Source organism: Felis catus, chromosome A2 (assembly GCF_018350175.1).
Source record: "Felis catus isolate Fca126 chromosome A2, F.catus_Fca126_mat1.0, whole genome shotgun sequence".
Lineage (NCBI taxonomy): Eukaryota > Metazoa > Chordata > Mammalia > Carnivora > Felidae > Felis > Felis catus.
This window is the reverse complement of record NC_058369.1, coordinates 91,737,882-91,755,850: the sequence shown is the minus strand read 5'-3', so window position 1 is coordinate 91,755,850 and position 17,969 is coordinate 91,737,882. Positions and strand designations below refer to the sequence as shown.

At 33.2% G+C, this 17,969-nt stretch overlaps 2 protein-coding genes across 16 annotated transcripts in view; one reads left to right on the top strand and one right to left on the bottom strand.

Annotated features, from left to right (window-relative positions):
• The window catches only part of ABCB1 (ATP binding cassette subfamily B member 1), a 234,141-nt gene that overhangs the window by 6,770 nt on the left and 209,402 nt on the right, over positions 1-17,969 (top strand). The gene's annotated exons all lie outside the window — the stretch shown is intronic.
• RUNDC3B (RUN domain containing 3B) overlaps positions 1-17,969 on the bottom strand; it is a 151,550-nt gene that overhangs the window by 87,353 nt on the left and 46,228 nt on the right. For 5 of the 15 annotated variants that reach the window (XM_045052332.1, XM_045052334.1, XM_045052333.1 and 2 more), the window contains exons 3-5: positions 12,500-12,550; positions 9,547-9,696; positions 6,645-6,778 (exon numbers count right to left, since the gene is read on the bottom strand). In XM_045052332.1, coding sequence (XP_044908267.1) covers positions 6,645-6,778; positions 9,547-9,696; positions 12,500-12,550 — 335 coding nt within the window. Of the gene's footprint in view, positions 1-6,644; positions 6,779-9,546; positions 9,697-10,315; positions 10,418-12,421; positions 12,445-12,499; positions 12,551-17,969 lie in introns of those variants that run through there. The other 10 variants (XM_003982716.5, XM_006929153.4, XM_003982718.5 and 7 more) reach the window with 8 other exon arrangements.

The window sequence follows — 17,969 nt, the reverse complement described above, 5'->3', positions numbered from 1 at the left end:
AAACTCTACAGTTGTTGGCAGAAGGGATGCTCTGATACAAGCTACTCTGTCATCACCAGAAGCAGAAACTGGTTCATTTCTCACCTCCAGGATCATCTTTTTTTTTTTTTTTTCACTTCAGTTATATCCTTCTACTATGACTCTCTCCCTCCATGTGCATTCTCCATACTGCACTCAGTTGATCTTTTTGAAATGCAAACTACATAACAATACTCTATTATTTAAAAAAATTAAAAGAAAGAAACCCTCAAGTAGCTCCCCATTGCATTCAGAGTAATATCTAAACTCTTAACATACTCTGCTTCCTCTGCTTACCATTTGAACAGCACATTTCTTTCTGTAATTCACATCCTGGCTCAAACGTTGTTGCATCACACAAGCCTTCCCTACCCAACCTATCTAAAAGAGTGTCCTTTCTTCCACCACTCTGATCACTTTTTAACTTAACCTGTTTCATTTTTTTAAGGCCCCTGAGATTATATTATATATACACTGATTTGTTATAATTACTGAAACATTACACAACATTTGTTCTCTGCCATCTTTTCACCAATGCCATTGTATCCTCAATATTTATTAACAGTTTCTAGCACACAGTAGACAGTCAATATATACTTGTTGAATAAATGGATAAAACTAAAGTAGATAAGTAACTTGCTCATTGCCAGTAGGCATTAGAGGTACCAGTGACAAGTGGGGAAAAGGAATGATGTGAGGAAAATGGTCTTTCATAAAGATTCATATGAACTTAGTATTTAAAATGGAAAGAATGTAAAACAAATGGGCAGAATCAGAGTATTTCTGGTTTCTGCCTAGGAAACCGTTTTTTTTTATTTTTAAAGCTCCCCAAGTATGTCTGCCATTCTTCCAGGTTTGCAGCCATCACAATAAAGAATTAGGAATAGGAAATGTCAAGCGGTGGTTTAAGGGACAAGAGGAGACAGACTTGTTAGTAATAGAAAATGATTATAAAAATCATGTCTTCACAAATCTATCTTACTGTAAAGTTCTAGTATTTGATAACTCTAGTGTATCTGTGATTAATAGCCCCACTGTCCCTACCTCTTTCGGTAGAAAATTTGGCTAACCTGCCTCTAAGAAAGAGCAGTGATAAAGTCAGCTTCTGAATAAAGGAAAAAGTATACAAGAGGATGAGACCAAAAAAGACCAGGAAGGATTGGGGATTTCTGTCCTAGAAATGTGTTAAGGACTGCATTCACAGTTCTGACATAGTATAGGTGCTCAAAAATGTATCAGATGAAAGAATGCATGAATATATGAATGGCTGGTATGGCCAGCATATTCAGAAATTGGTCCAATATGCTAAACTCAAGAACCAAAGAAATGTACAGAGTAAGCAACCACAAACCAGGAAAGCTTAACTTAGCCACAAACAAGAACTGTTCTTAAAAACAAAGAAAAAGAGGGGCACCTGGATACCTTAGTCAGTGAGCATCTAACTGTTCATTTTGGCTCAGGTCATGATCTCATGGTTCATGAGTTTGAGCCCTGCCTTGGGCTGTGCGCTGACAGTGTAGAACCTGCTTGAGATTCTCTCTCCATCTCTCTCTTCCCCTCCCCCACGCTTGCTCTCTCTCCCAAAATAAACTTAAAAAAAAGAACCATTAAAAACAAAGAAAAAGAAAACTACATAAGATAGGCAGGAAGGCAAGAAGAACTCAAGAACAGTATAGAGCTCATCTGCTGGAATTGCTGTTGCCTCACACAACAACAAAAACAGAAGGAGGAAAAGAATTTCTTGAGCTTGAAATCAGTTGGAATACTAAGAAAATCCAATGGAAATATACGTAACATCAGTAACAGTGGTAACTAAGGATCCATTTAGGGAATTTCTGTCAGAAATCACCTATTATGCTGATAAGTAATCAGTCCAACAGCAGATGGGAAAGATGGGTGTGTTCAGAATAGAGTAAAATAAATGCCCTTTGCAATGAAGTTAGTTTTCTAAGAGTGCTAATTCTAGTCTGAAACTTAAATAAGAAATCCCATATACAGAAATCCCATTCCCAGAACCTCTGCGTATTGTAGAAAGAAGAGCTGCTGATACACCTGAGATGTAAAGATTACAGAAATGATCTTTAATTCAAATACTGTATTCCACTGTTAGGCTTTCTTTAAGCCCTGGCAAATAGGTTCAGCTGGACAAAGACTGAGCAAAGAAAGGGACTGTCAGCATTTCACAGATCTCAGCTCAGAGTGACCAAGTATCAGATCTCCCATGGTGGCAAGTTTCTAAGATGTGAATCTGAGTTGTACAGTAGTTGTAGGACACAGACAATCCTGATTAAAATCAATGCAACTAAAGTTAAAGAAAGTTTCCATACTGAATTAGTCATTGTTCTGTAAGGTATCTTGTCTTCCAGTGCTTAGTACGTCATCCACATAACCCTAAAGGTGTAATCAAAGTTATTCTGCCTTTTATATAGAATTCAAAAATGAAGATCTGCTTGGTCCCAGGTGTACTGAGTTGCACATTGTTTAGCAGGTAAATTTGATGCTGTGGTTCTGATAAGTTTTCACAAATGTCAAAACTGGATGTGAGTGCTGTATAGGCTAGTAGTTACTCCTGAAAGCAGCTCGAAGTCTCAATAAACCAGCCATCTAAGGTATTTGCTTAATCCTTCAATCCTGACAGTTGGCATTAGCGCGTGTGATTTAATAAGTAGATTAAATACTTTGTTCTTCCCACCACAATGAATAAAGACAGAAGTAATATTTGCTTGTAGACTTTCCCCAGCATAACCAGGCAAATCACTGATCTTTCTTTCCCCAGTAAATGGAATCTATTTGAGGCCTGAGCAAACAAAGATATAAATGCCAGATTTTGGAATCTGATTATTATGCAGTGATATTCAACACTGGTTTTTTACAGAATAAATATTAACTCTCTCTGACGGGCAGCACCTCGCTGTGCAGGGCCTATTCCCAAGAGTCTCATTAAGAGAGGGAGTCAGCTGGGTTTTGCATTTATGTGTTACACCCAAGTCCAAATGCTACATATCTGATGTGTGTTAACTTCACAATTACCTTTTGTATTTTGGTATACGCTAGTTCTATAAATATATTCTCTCCTATACTGAAGGGGTTTAGAATACACTTATTATCAATTGCTCCTACTTTTAATTTGAAAATAAGAAAATAAAGTTTACGTAACACCTGGGACACTATTTTTATACACTTCATTCATTCAAATTACATCTTGCCTTTTAATCTTAACCTACAGAAGAAAAGTTTTTTTTAATTTTAAAAATATTAAAAAATTTTTTTTTTCTTGAGAGCAAGCAAGTGCAAGCAGGGGAGAGGGCCAGAGGGCAAGACAGAGAGAATCTTAAGAAGGCTCAAAGCTCACCACAGAGTCCCACACAGGGCTTGATCCCACAGCCCTGGGATCATGGCCTGAGCCAAAACCAAGAGTCAGATGTTCAACCAACTGAGCCACCCAGGAGCCCCCAATATGATTCTTAAACCATAAAGAAAACATGAAAGGAAACCTGATATAAACTCAACTAAGATGCAAAGGAGAATTCAGATTGTACATTTTCTAAACCTGTAGTCAATCAGATAATTCAAATGTAAATAAATGCATAAATTCAGTAGTTTGAGAAAACAGAGGCTAAAGGGACTACTAACACAATATTATAGCTAAGAAGAAAGCCATTAAAATAAAAAACAAGTTTTAAACATCTATAAGAAAAAACATTTTCAATAATCTAGCTATAATTGACTTAAAAATGAAGACATTTATTGGCTTAAAAAATGTGTGACACAGGGAAGAAAACTGATTCAAACTAATAAAGTTCAAAGACAATGAAACAGAAAGTTAACCATTGCTCAGACTGGCGGCAGTGAAGGAGGCAGCAGTGGTTTCACAAAATGCAATCTACAGTCCTAGTTTTCAAAAGGCGCCAAAAATCACAGCTATCAACTTTATCCAAAAATACTTATATAGTATAATTTAAAAATATTTAACTATCTTTCTAATTATGTCACTTAAATATTATAAATCTCATTTTAAAAAACATTCAGTTTATGTATTACAAAATGTTTAACTTTAATATATCTTTATCAATTTTGCTAATAATTTTCCAGAAGAAAAAATATGCTAAATAAAAACAGATGCAGGAACAATAAACTTGGAAACTATACTTCTGAAATATGATTGCTATACTATTTTCATTTATTATAGAGACTTGTAATTTATAAGTTTGTAACTATGAAATAATGAATTGAACTGAATTATGTCTTGATCTTACAATTGTATGTATCTGTTTTCAATCTTTATTTTCTACCCGGGTTTCATGCTGTAACTCTTAAGTGTCAAAAATTGTAAGGAAAGCTAGTATGATGATCCAGTAAAAAAAAAAAACAAAACTCCATGGGGCGCCTGGGTGGCGCAGTCGGTTAAACATCCAACTTCAGCCAGGTCACGATCTCGCGGTCCGTGAGTTCGAGCCCCGCGTCGGGCTCTGGGCTGATGGCTCGGAGCCTGGAGCCTGTTTCTGATTCTGTGTCTCCCTCTCTCTCTGCCCCTCGCCCATTCATGCTCTGTCTCTCTCTGTCCCAGAAATAAATAAACGTTGAAAAAAAAAATTTAAAAAAAAACAAAACAAAACTCCTAAACTAAAGCTGATATAGGTTACATCAGCAACTCAGACCTATTATAATCTTAAAAATATTGAGGACTCCAAAGTGCTTTTATATAGATTATATCTATTGATATTTACTGTATTACAAGTTAAAACTGAAAACTTCTAAAATATTAGATAAAAAACTATATAAAATTCTAAAATTAGATAATATATATACATATAAACCCATTAAATGTTAATGTAAATAACATCTTTTATTAAAAATAACTCTCTTTTCCTAAACAAAAATATTAGTGAGGAAAGTAGGTCTGTTTTATATTTTTTCAAATTTTTTTAATTTTTTTAATGTTTATTTATTTTTGAGGAAGAGACAGACAGCACAAGTGGGAGAGGGGCAGAGAGAGAGGGGGATAGAGAATCCAAAGCAGGCTCTAGGCTCCGAGCTGTCAGCACAGAGCCTGATGTGGGTCTCAAATTCACCGACCACAAGATCATGCACAGAGCCCGATGTGGTCCTTGAACTCAGGGACTGCGAGATCATGACCTGAGCCAAAGTCGGTCGTCCAACTGACTGAGAAACCCAGGCTCCCCTCAAATCTTTTTAATGTATGGCTTAATAAACGTGAACTAGGTATCTGCTGCTGCATTCAATCTAAGGTGTTGTTTTGGCTGAAGCATATGAAGGCAATATAATCTAGCCTCACTAGATACACAGTTGCAAAAGGACACCTTTTATAGCCTTTTTAGATAATTGTGGGCATTCTCCTTTGATTCTACATTAAAATTCAATAACTGAGAATTCCTTAAAGGCTAACAGCAACATGGAATCTATAACCGTATCAATGAACTCTTCATACTGTATTACATTAAACCCACTGGATAAAATGGATCTTTTACCCATGCATGATTTTTTTAATTCCATGCAATGATCATTTGGAAAGTATGAGGTTTGCAGGTTTACCAAATGCTAACACATCTCATTAAACAAGTTAAAAAATACATTTCTAATATCAACATCATTGTTATCAGAAAAGTCTAAGTTCAAGGAAATTGTTGGTCTTAAGATGGTAAATACAAGTTTTTCAAGATTCTAATTTTTACTTCAAAGTTTTGATTTTACCATTGGCAACAAATGCTGTCAGCTGTTTCCCTTGAATTAAAAGGCTTACTTCGTTCATTTTTATTCAAGAAAATTCTACCAAATGCCTAAATCTAAAAAACTATACTTTCTATGCGTTTAAGTAAAAATAGTATTACATGATACAAGTGTCTAATTCAGCTCACAAATTCGAATGGCTACATGAATACTTTTCCTTGAAACAACCATCATATTTTAATATGCTATAAAGCTTTATGTGTACTTTCCATTTTATTACTCAGGATATTAAAAAGACAGGCATTCAATGGCTGAATTTTAATAAAATTAATAATTCTTACTGCACCATCGTGGATATTCTCATGTGAAACAGGCTTTTTTTTGTTTTGTTTTGTTTTTAAGACTGAATGCAGTAGGAAGAACACAATGATTACTAGTACAGTTTGATGCCACTGCCCTAATTCATACTAAGGAACTAATAATTCTGCCACCATAGCTTCTGTATCAGCAGTGCAAGTGCCAACATAGCACAAAAACCAAATAACACCCTGGTACTATATGAAAATAGTTTTGACATTATGGACCTCCAGGGTTCTTCAGGACACTGAGGGCCACTGGGTTAGGTAATTCAAGAAATGTACAAACCTCACAGAATAGGAAATATTTTATTGTGCTTCTCAAAAAAAAAAATTCATACTGACTAGCTACAAATCCTTTTGCTATTCCTAAGGCCACAGTGAAGATTCAACAGCATTCTAAAATAACTACATGCAATTAAAAGAAATGGAAACAAGCCTACAGAAGATGTTAAACTTTGTCAAGTGCTTAATCCCAACAAAGAAAAAAAATTACATAGCAAAGAGCTCAGAATTTTCTATTTGGGTCAAAACCGTTTAGGATTAGATTATATACATTGCATATTATTATTTATTTCTTACCTTAGCTCTAGAGGAACTGACATTTTCCATATTTTCAATGCTGCAGATACAATTCTGTGAAACCTTCCGGCAAGCCACTCTGATATAGTCCCAGAAGCTACGAGGACTTTCATAACCAAACCAGGTTACTTGACCTTCAGAAGACAAATTGTAATACAAAATAAAAGAAAACTAGACTAGAAAATTCAAAATGCAAGAATAAAATTCTAAAAAATAAAGACAGCATATGTACTATAGTGAAAAGGGTAATGATCTCATTGGCCAAAAGCCTTAAATCTAGTCCTGCTCTACTTTTAATTAGTTGTGCTACTTTAGGCAATTTATTTAATGGATTTGGATCATAGTTTTCTCAACAATAAAACCAAACAAATCAAAGAAAAAGGGACTAGAGACTAACCATCTGGTAGATAGCACCCAGAAAACCCTCCTTATGGTTCTAGTTAACCATTAATTCACATGTCACCGGTTGCATTCTAAACCTTTCTCTACGTAGAGAAACAGAAAAAATAATAACACAACCCGTTTCCTCCTCTTCACAAGGAAACTTCAAAGAAATAAAGCAATGTGTGGTCTACCCTCTAAGTAACATGATGAATTAGAATCCTGCATTCACTGATCATTCATTATCTACCCAATCGTTCCCATCTAAAAAGCCATCAAGTTTCCCTCTGTCATTCATCTGCTCTCTTCTAGTTGGCAAACCATCAAAATTCATTCAGGCATTTACCATTATAATTTTTTTCAGATTTGGGTAATTATGGGTCTGTTCACAAACAAATGTTCTTTTGTGTTATCTCCCATTAGTATTACTATTTCTATGTGGGACTCTTCAGTGGTGGATCTGTGGGAGCCATTTTGTATTCTGAGCATTTTTAAGCAGAATGTAAGAGACATCTTAATACTTTCTTTAGTTTTTCTGGAATGATTAGTCTTACCTAAGGAAGTTGTTTAATCTTAATGTAGAAGCATCTTAAATCTGTGCTTCCTTATCTATCTATCTATCTATCTATCTATCTATCTATCTATCTATCTCAAATCTTCCTTTCCCCAGTAATAGTTTCTCTCTAGCAACATCAAAAGCATTCTTGTCGGCAAGCACTGTCTTAGGAGAACTGTCTCAAATGATACTTCAGTGGTTTCCAACCACAGGAGCTCGAAACAGTAACTGGGCTGCTTTTTAAAAAATATACATGCATGGGCTCCACCCCAAGCTAAATAATCAAAACCTTTAAGGGCAGGCCCAGGCATAGGTATTTTTTAAAAAGATCACCTTGCTATTTCTAATAATTTACTTATGGTTAATTAACCAATAGAAATTGTACATATCATGATAGGAAACTTGTATTCATTATTCTGGACATTTTAAAGTTCTTTTCTTCTTGCAACCGATGTATGATCTCTACAGTGGATCAACACCTTCCTATGTGCTGACACAGCACTCTGTGCTTATTTATCCTTATAAATGTTTACTTGATTATCTTACATATTAAGGGGTAAAATCAGTAAGGCAAGGACTGTCTTATCTGTCTTTAAATCAATCTCTAACATCTGACACATGCTTGGTTCACAGTAGGCATTCAGAAAATATTTGTTAAACAAATCAACTGGTGAATCAACACAAAAGAGATCATCTTAATTGCATATAAAAATTCGATTTTTAAAATTCTGTATATCTTTTTATAGTGACAGTTCAGAGACAATCTGAGAAGACATCCACATGCTAGATTACAAATGTTAAACATTCTGGACAAACACACCTTTATCTATATAAATAAAAATACAAAAGCATCTACAAATCTTTACATAACTATTTCTATAACTCAATGTCTCCTTAAAAATCAAAGCTTACTACCTACAAACAGAAATCTATAGGAATACTTAAAACTTCCTGTCTTCCTCTCTAATCTCTCCCTACCACTTTCCTTTGCCCCCTCTGTTCTGTGGGTTAAAAAAAAATTCCTGGTACAGTATCTCAATATACTTTGTCTTTGGGACAACATCAATTTGTTAGCCATTTGGAGAGGAGGTAAGATGCCTACTGGTTAAGAATATATGCTTTTGAGTCGGGAGGGATCTGAATTAGATCACTTTCTAGCTAATAAGTTAACTTCACTCTGTAAATTGGGTTTCATCTATAAGTTAACAATAATGGTAGTACCTACATGATAACACTGTTATGGATTCAATGAGATAATCTGTGTGAGGCAATTAGTAGACAGCCTGGTACAGATGTTAACAATTATTACTACAGTTACTGTTATTATCATACAAATAGTTAAAGAACCCAAGCTCCCCTGTAGTGTCAACGAAGTGGGAATGAGATGCAAAATTAAATTTTTCCCATTACTTGCTCAGAATCTAGGAAAGTCCTTAAAATTTGCTCCCTAATTCAGCCTTTTCACATATCAACCATTTTATATTCACCTCCCCAATATGTCTCTATTCTCAATTAATTTTCTTTGGCTTCTACTAAGTAGGATCATTCCATAATTTAAGATGAGATAATGGTTGCCAGACTTCCAAAATGAGGAGATCTTAAAGAAAGAGAATATTACAAGCTTTCTCTGTCAACTTCATTTTAAATCTTCTCATGAGTTTGACATGGCTAAAGAAAATAACTTAAGACGTTTTAAAATAAAGCTGTCAAAAAATCCCAAAACAATAGAACAAAGCCCCATTTTGGAGGAGAGGAAACCAAGATAGTAAAAAGCAAAATCTAGGCTAAGGTTAAACAGAAGTAATGGGCACTAAATCTGTGGGACTCCAGGTATGGGTAAGATGTGTTATCTATAAGACTCTCACCCAAGAGACCATGGCAAGATTTCCCAGATTACAAACCAAGAGACTAAACAATTAACAGAATGACATATCATCATGATTTGCAGGGCCTTAAAAAAATAACCTGTAGTTATCTCCACAATACTTTTATCTACTCCGCAACTAGATGTAAGGATAACTTGGCTTGATTCTGCCTTCCTTCCTCTTCCGTGTGCATCATGTCCAAAGTCAAGTTCTGAATTCAAGACACTGAATTTTTCACATTCAAAAGAATCTGTTTTGAATAAGAGAAGGTGCATTCCCTTGTTAGAGCCTCCAAACAAACTCTCGTGTAAATTGTATATCCTAGAATTTTATTTAAATAGTTAAATTCTGCATCTATGAAAAGGTTACATTTAATTGAAAATAATGGAAGTGTTCAATTGGTCACTTGAAATATTATTATTTGAAGACAACTTTTACTTAAACACAGATTAATTGCAAAAGATGTACTGAGAGTATTAGTCTGTAATCACTATTCATCAGAAAAATCAAAAAACAAAGCTACAAGTGGATTGATCACGCCTTCAAAAATAACTATTGAATAAACAATCACTCCTCAAATACTTTCATTTCCTTAAAAATAACCATAAAAGCAAATCACACTTCAAGAAAACAACTAGTTTATATCTTGAAGAAATTTTATTCTGGAGAAGAAATACACTAACAGAATTATTTTTAAAGCCCTTGATAAGTGTATAATATGCTTTCAGTTATGTTTTCCTAGAAGTTAACTTTTAGCAATGACAAAGTTAACAAACTTTCCCAAACTTATCAGCATTCCATCATTTTAAGGCAAAGAAAGAAAGAAAGAGTGAAAAGTTAGCTAGACTAAAAGGTAATGTGCTACTAACCAACTATGTGGTATCCTTCCCACCAAACAGCATTATTTTCAGCACCTGACAATGGCCTGTGATCTCTCGGGTCCAATGTTATTCTAAAATTACTAAAAAATTCTAAAAAATTTTAAAAATAAAATAAAATTACTCTTCTGTATTACTTCAGTTAGATGTCTGTTCATATCATGCAATATATTTGTGTTTTGCTTATATCTTAGTTCACATCCAGAATGAGACCTTCTGAGAACAAGGACTAAATTTTCTAAAGTGGTTCTCTACTAAGTAGTGGCTAATGACACATTATCTTTTGATAATACAAAATATAAATGAATCTGTTAAGTGACTTCCTTTCTCCAGCCTTTGTATTAGTGCTTATCTATGTAAAGAGCAAATGAAAAACTGGTCCCACAAATTTAAGTCTTGTTAGTGTTACAATACATCACATCAATGACAATATCAAAGACTACTACCTTGGAACTGTCATTCAACTAGACAAGCAATAAAGTACACTCCCATCAAATTTTAATTGACCGCTCTGAAAGTTTTCAGACACTTAAAGGAAAATAGTCACTTGTAGACTGATTGTTGCCAATATATTAGTATTTAGATATACAACTTTAACTTTTCACTTTAAATTTTGTAACAGCAATCCTCAATTTCTTACTGCTAATTTATAAAACTCAGTTTAATATTTTCTATTATAGTTTTGCTAAACAGAGAAAATTCCCATTTCTGCAAAAAGAATCTTTTCCTTTAAAAAAAGTACTATTATTATTTGAGGTTCATATTTATTAGATCACTCAGCTCTGAAAGTAAAATAATGACAAGGATAATTAATTTTCTAAGTAAAAGGTCATATATTCTAAAAAGAGGAATCAAATTTAAACACTTTAAAAATACTTTAATTACATATTAAGTTGAATCTTAAGAAGAGTAAATCTAGATTGGATACTCAGTTGTACTTATATTGCTAATGCTGTATGTTACTTACAGGGCATCTCAAGTAAGTCACTTAGCAACTATGAATCATAGTTTACAAAATACGATTATTATTCTTTGTTAATGACAATGTCTTATTCACTGGTAAGGAGTTTACCACAAATACCAATAATATGTATCTATACTGTAAAACTGAGTCCATTCTTAACCTTCCACAAAATTTAAGATGACCAGGTTCACCAAAAATCCAGAAATTGAATTTGACTTAATAAGCTTTTTATCCCAGTAATTTTACCATCTTTCTGAGTAGAGTACAAAGGTTTTGTTTTTTCCTTCTACCAGTGTTTTAACATAAGGCTTAGACTACTGGCAGATTGAATTAGAATACTGAAGGCTGAAATCCATAAAGAGAGCAGCACATCAATGTGCAGCCCCAAAGAAATCAAGCATAATTTGTTTCAGTAGTGATTAAGGCTATATGTAGAGAACATGAAACAAACAAAACTGTTTAAAATGATTACTTATGGAAATGAGGGTTAATAAGAAGACATTTGTTTTCTACTTTCTATCTTTTGTCTTAATTATAATCCTTAGAAAGAATGACTATATATTTCTTTTCTAATTAAAAATATAACAAAAGGCTAGGTCATAAGTACAGAGCCCAGCAGTGTTTTTGCAGACAGCAGGAACTCAATTAAAAAGTTTTGAATAAGTGAATAAAAGCATGCATTCTACCTGGGAGAAAGGAAACTAAGAAATATATTCCCACTAATGGTTCAAGAATGGCAAAGAAGTTATTGATACTGCCCATGTATGTTTCATTGAGTGACTGTTAAAATCACACAGCTTCCCTAAGCCCCCAGTTAGCATGTAATACAAATATTATTACACAGTAGTTACAAAAACGAGGAAATAACTATTATCATATCATTAAGAGTTATAATAAAATGTAAATTACACTGATAGATGTAATTAATAAAAGTCATTAAAACCATGGAACATAGAGAAATGTGGAGGGGGTCACTGAGAAAGGAAGGAAAGTAAATAATTATATTGAGTGGGTTTACATCAAGATATTAATTTAAAAATTAGCATAAGCATATTTGTGCTCTCTGGATTAACCAAAACAAAAAAAGAAAGCTTTGCAAAACCCATGCAATGTACTAAAAAAGATCACTTAACTGATACAGCCCTCCCCAGTAAGTCAATTCCATGCTCCCGCGCAGCTCAGTGGCGGGAGACATCACCAGCATAGAGTACCTTGAAGAGGTATTTGGAGATGAGCCAGCCATCTGCAACTTTGGGGTATCTCTTTAAAAAAAATAAACAACAACAACAACACACAGATATTTAAGAAACCTGCTATCAAGTTTACAATTGCAAAGTGAATAGCCCAAATAAGATGGCTACACATTATCTCGACGCAGTAAACACTAGTTTTACCTAATAAATAAAATCAACTCAGTTAAGATGAATATGAGATACACCTAGCACGTAAATCAAGTTGGTCCCTTGTATCCTGTTCTACTGGAGAAGGGAAGGTATTTGCAAGTCACAGAAATAGGTTCCCTGTTTGTGTCAGGGCCATCATTCTTCCCAAAATTGATACGCCAATGTTGACAGGGCAAAAAGAGCAAAAGCTTGGATGAATCTGCTACCTTTGCACCTCAGAATTTATAAGATTGGTTAGGAAAACTAACTACTATTAAACTATTAATATTAAACTATACAGCTTATAACATTTTCAACTGTAAAAATATATATACTTTCTACCTGGTAACTTTTGTAAAAGTTATAAGCAAACTCATTTTAAAGATCAGCTCTCTTGCTTTTTTGGCCTAAGAATAGTTAGTATGTTTTTTTTTTTCTTTTGTGAATTATGAGAACACCACTTAGAGATCAAGTAGAGAGTTGTTCAGTTTAAGGAATGTTAACTAAATGCCTGGTTCATGCAAAATACGTCTTCTACATCTTCCAATTATTTGTTTAACAACCACCATGTGGAAAAGTACTGTAAATTGTTGCTATGTTGTTTGAAAATTCCTAGTATAATTATACAGGAAAATTTCAAAGCCAAATTTCTAAAGTCGCAGTCCCCCAAAATGATCTTTTCGTCTCTCATAACCAAACACTGAAATCTCCAACAGGACATGGTCCCATATACCTTACCAAATATTTATACCTTTTACAAAACCAAACAAAATCAACTGCACAGTCAGTAATGTATGAAAATAAAAGTTAGAAGACATATATAGTTTGCGCTATTGGCTACATCTATGTGTTAACCACTCACTCTCTATCCTACCTCAATGTATAACATTTTTAACCAACATTAAATTTGGAAACACATATCCAAAAGGAATTATAATTTGGTACCCTAGTTGAAACATGATGTTTACAACATCATGTTGTTACTACAACTACCAGAAAAATGAAAATGTCTCAGCATTGAAATGTAAGTCAGAATAGAATGCTTTTCATTGCAAATATTAAGAATACCAATTCTTAATGTTTAAACCACAATTATTATCTTTGCCCTAAAAATAAGTTATGTGTATTATTTGTAGTTATTAACATAATCAAAAAAGTTATCAATGTAAAAACAATTTCTATGAAAATCTTAAAGAAATTTTACTTCAAAAAATGTATCAAATAAGGTGTATCATGTCCAGATTTATGTCATGACTTAACCCTGGTATGAAGTAAGAAATAGTTACTAACTCTACTATAAATCACAATTTATAGATTAGGTTTTTTTTAAAGCTGTTAGTATGTTAGCCTTTATGTCCTCATTATGTAAAGTTTTTATTTTGGCTGTAAAATATCACACGAAAATTTAACAAGTTAAAATGCTGGGGAGCCTGGGTGACTAAGTCAGTTAAACGTCCTACTTTGGCTCAGGTCATGATCTCACGGTCCATGGGTTCAAGACCCATGTTGGGCTGTGCTGACAGTTCAGAGCCTGGAGCCTGCTTCAGATTCTGTGTCTCCCTCTCTCTCTGTCCCTACCCCACTCACACTCTGTCTCTCTCTCTCTCAAAAATAAATAAAACATTAAAAACAATTTTTTTTAAGTTAAAATGCTTTCACTTATTTGTAGGACTTAACTGCTTTAATCATAATATAATATCTCACTCTAGGTCAGTTATAAACAACCAGAAGCATCCAGACCAAATAACCATCCACTAGATTCCAAATTATCTGTAATCAAATTTCAACACTGCTTTCATTTTATAGATGAGAAAGAAGAGGCCCAGGGAGAGTCTGCCTAGACCCATTTCTGTTCGCTGTAATTTCATGCTGCTCTATTCATAAGACAAGATTTGACAGAGGAGAATCAGTCAACTGGTTTTCCTGGTTGGTTATGAGTTCTCAATGATAGCCTCAGAAATAGGAAGAAAGAAAGAAAGAAAGAAAGAAAGAAAGAAAGAAAGAAAGAAAGAAAGAAAGAGAGAGAGAGAGAGAGAGAGAGAGAGAGAGGAAGGAAGGAAGGAAGGAAGGAAGGAAGGAAGGAAGGAAGGAAGGAAGGAAGGAAGAAAGAAAGAAGAGAGAGAGAGAGAGAGAGAGAAAGGAAGGAAGGAAGGAAGGAAGGAAGGAAGGAAGGAAGGAAGGAAGGAAGGAAGAAAGAAAAGGCAATAAATATCTAGTGTGGCTGGGGTGAATATTTATCATACAAAATTTAAATTCTTAGCACAGTTGTTGCCAAAAAAGTAAATAAATGAACCACAAATCACATTATTTCAGAGTGGCTCAAGGAGTTCTGTTTGGAAAAAAATGTTCTCATTTGCAACTAAAATAAAACCCTTTGTTATAAAATATAATAATGTTAAGAGAAAGTGAAACAGTATTTTACCATTAAGTACCTTAGAAAAAGTTTACACAAGACCAAATAAACCAAATAAACAGAAAGTGTTTTTGTTCAAAAACAAAATTCATTCAAGTGCACCATTACAACCATATCACACATAGTTATACTAGGTGTTAACTTAATTTCTGAGATTTCAGCCAAAGAGTCTACTCAGAGATGGATATAATAAAAGAATATTTAATCATACTGAAAACAGAATTTTCTAACCCAAACAGTACTGAACTTCCACAAACAACTGAAAATAAATGCAACTATAATCTTTTCATTAATGTGGAAACTGGCCCTCAAACAGAAAAGATTACTGACCACAAGTAAATCTGCCTTGGTGATAAGCTGAATTTAATTCTAATGCATGAATATGACATTTATTCTTCAATTTTTTGGCAACAAATGTGCCTCTCTCTCCATCCCTACCCCGCTCATGCTGTCTCTCTCTCAAAATAAATAAATATTAAAAAAATTCTTTTTAAATGACATTTATAGGTAGATGGTAGGTGCATTAGAAACAAAACTACTGGGGCGCCTGGGTGGCGCAGTCGGTTAAACATCCGACTTCAGCCAGGTCACGATCTCACGGTCTGTGAGTTCGAGCCCCGCGTCGGGCTCTGGGCTGATGGCTCAGAGCCTGGAGCCTGTTTCCGATTCTGTGTCTCCCTCTCTCTCTGCCCCTCCCCTGTTCATGCTCTGTCTCTCTCTGTCCCACCCAAAAAAAAAAAAAAAAAACGTTGAAAAAAAACAAAACCATTTGTTCATTCATTCAATAATTTTTGAAAACTGAGTATCAAAACTTTGAAAACATTTTACATTTTAAGAGTCATAGTGACTTTAAAGGAAAGACATGTAAAAAGAATTTTAATAAAATAAAAATATTAAGTTACATGAACAAACAACTCCTGAAATTAGAAATGCAGAAAGATGTAGAACATAAAATTATCATGATGCCTTACAAAAATGAACTAAAGTCCATTAAACTATGCAATCTCCTCCCTGTTCTGTAAAAATGAGAAATATGTGAGCAATATTTGAGCATTAAAAGTGATCAAAACTGTTGAATTTATGTATTAAAAAATTTAATGAGACAGCAACTTTCCATTACTTAAACAAAATATAACTTGATAATTACAAGTACTGTAAGTTACTCTATGCTAATTCCACAAAAATCATCAGGTCAAACTGGAAATATTGCATTTTTTTCTGGCTACAAATACAGATAAATAAACATAAGCATGAACTACCATCAGAAACCATTAATTGCGGCTAAATCCAAGAATCTGTATTATCTGGTAGAATTATAAATTTCTTTCCCTCTCTCATGTATTTAAAAAAGATTTTCAAAAATATCTGAGGCAATGTTATCAATAGTAGATATTATTTAAGTATTGTCATAGTATTTTTTTCTATGTGGTATTCACATTCAGAAGCCAAATCTAAATTTGGCATTCTTAATTTAATGGGGTTTGGAAGTAAAGTTCATGTAAAATAAACCTGAAAAATAATCCAAAAATAACAAAGATTAAAACCACTAGTAAATCTCTCATTCTGTAAATAAATAAATATTTAAACTGGGGGATTAAAATTACTCCTTGAAAATTCTGGTTTGGTTGTAAAACATAAAGACCATTTTGTCTGTATCTACAAATAAGTACAAATACTAAAGACATTTTTCTTGCTCTTCACCCGGAAATGCTTACAGCAAATACAGTAATTAAGAGTACTACCACTACAATCATATGGCTCCAAACAGAAGCAAATATCCAAGTATGGGGGGATTATTGGTTTTAGAATTATAAACATTCACAAATTATATAAAACATTATAAAACCAAAAGAAGAAAAATATTTCAGATGTTTTAAAACAGAAATAATAAACACTCAAATAAAAAATAAGCAGAAAATAATACCAATAGTAATCATGTAAAAAGACCACCAATAGGGAGAAAAAAAAAAAAGCCATTATTGATCAAAATGGGCTACATTAAAGCTAGTTCCATGTGATGTAAAAAGTTTTTTTTTTTTTTTCTATTCTCAGGTTATTAAGAAAACTCACTCCAGAAAATAAGCAAAGGTCATAATCAGAAAATTACAAAAAAAGATTTTTAATAAACATGAAAATATACTCTATCTCATTTGCAAATAAATGCAAGTTAAAATAACAATATTTAATATATTTCATATCAATAAAAGGCCAAAAAGATATTTTCCCCTATCAGGTTAAAAATTTTTAATATTAACAATGATACAATGAGGACATGAAAAAAAATAACAATTATATACATTATTATTGGTACAGCTTTTCTGGTAGACAATGTAGCAACATATATTGAAGTAAGAGTATATAAATCAGAATGTACACCCTATGATTTCAGTAATTGTAACTCTAAGAATTCATTAGCTAGTACCAGTAACAGGAAATAATTTTAAATAAATCAGAAAACTACATAAACATAAATGTTCAGGGATAAAACACCATGCTTATGAAAGAGAAAATTAGGAAATAATAAATAAGATATTAATTATGGTTAATTCATGCATTAGAATATTATTCACTTGTTAAATATGAAATGGAAATATACTCAAAAAAAGAATACATTTGTTCAAACAAAACGTTGTACATGAATATTCACAACAGCATTATTTATGAGAGAAAAAAAGTAGAAACAATCTAATGTTCCTTAACTAGATACACTAAATGTGTTATATCCATATAATGGATAGCCATAAAAGGATGAATGAACTACTCATACACATTACAACATGCACGAACCTTGAAAACTTTATGCTAAGTGAAAGAAGCCAAACACAGAAGATCATATATTTTATGATTTCATTTACATGAAATATCCAGAATAACTAAATCCATAAA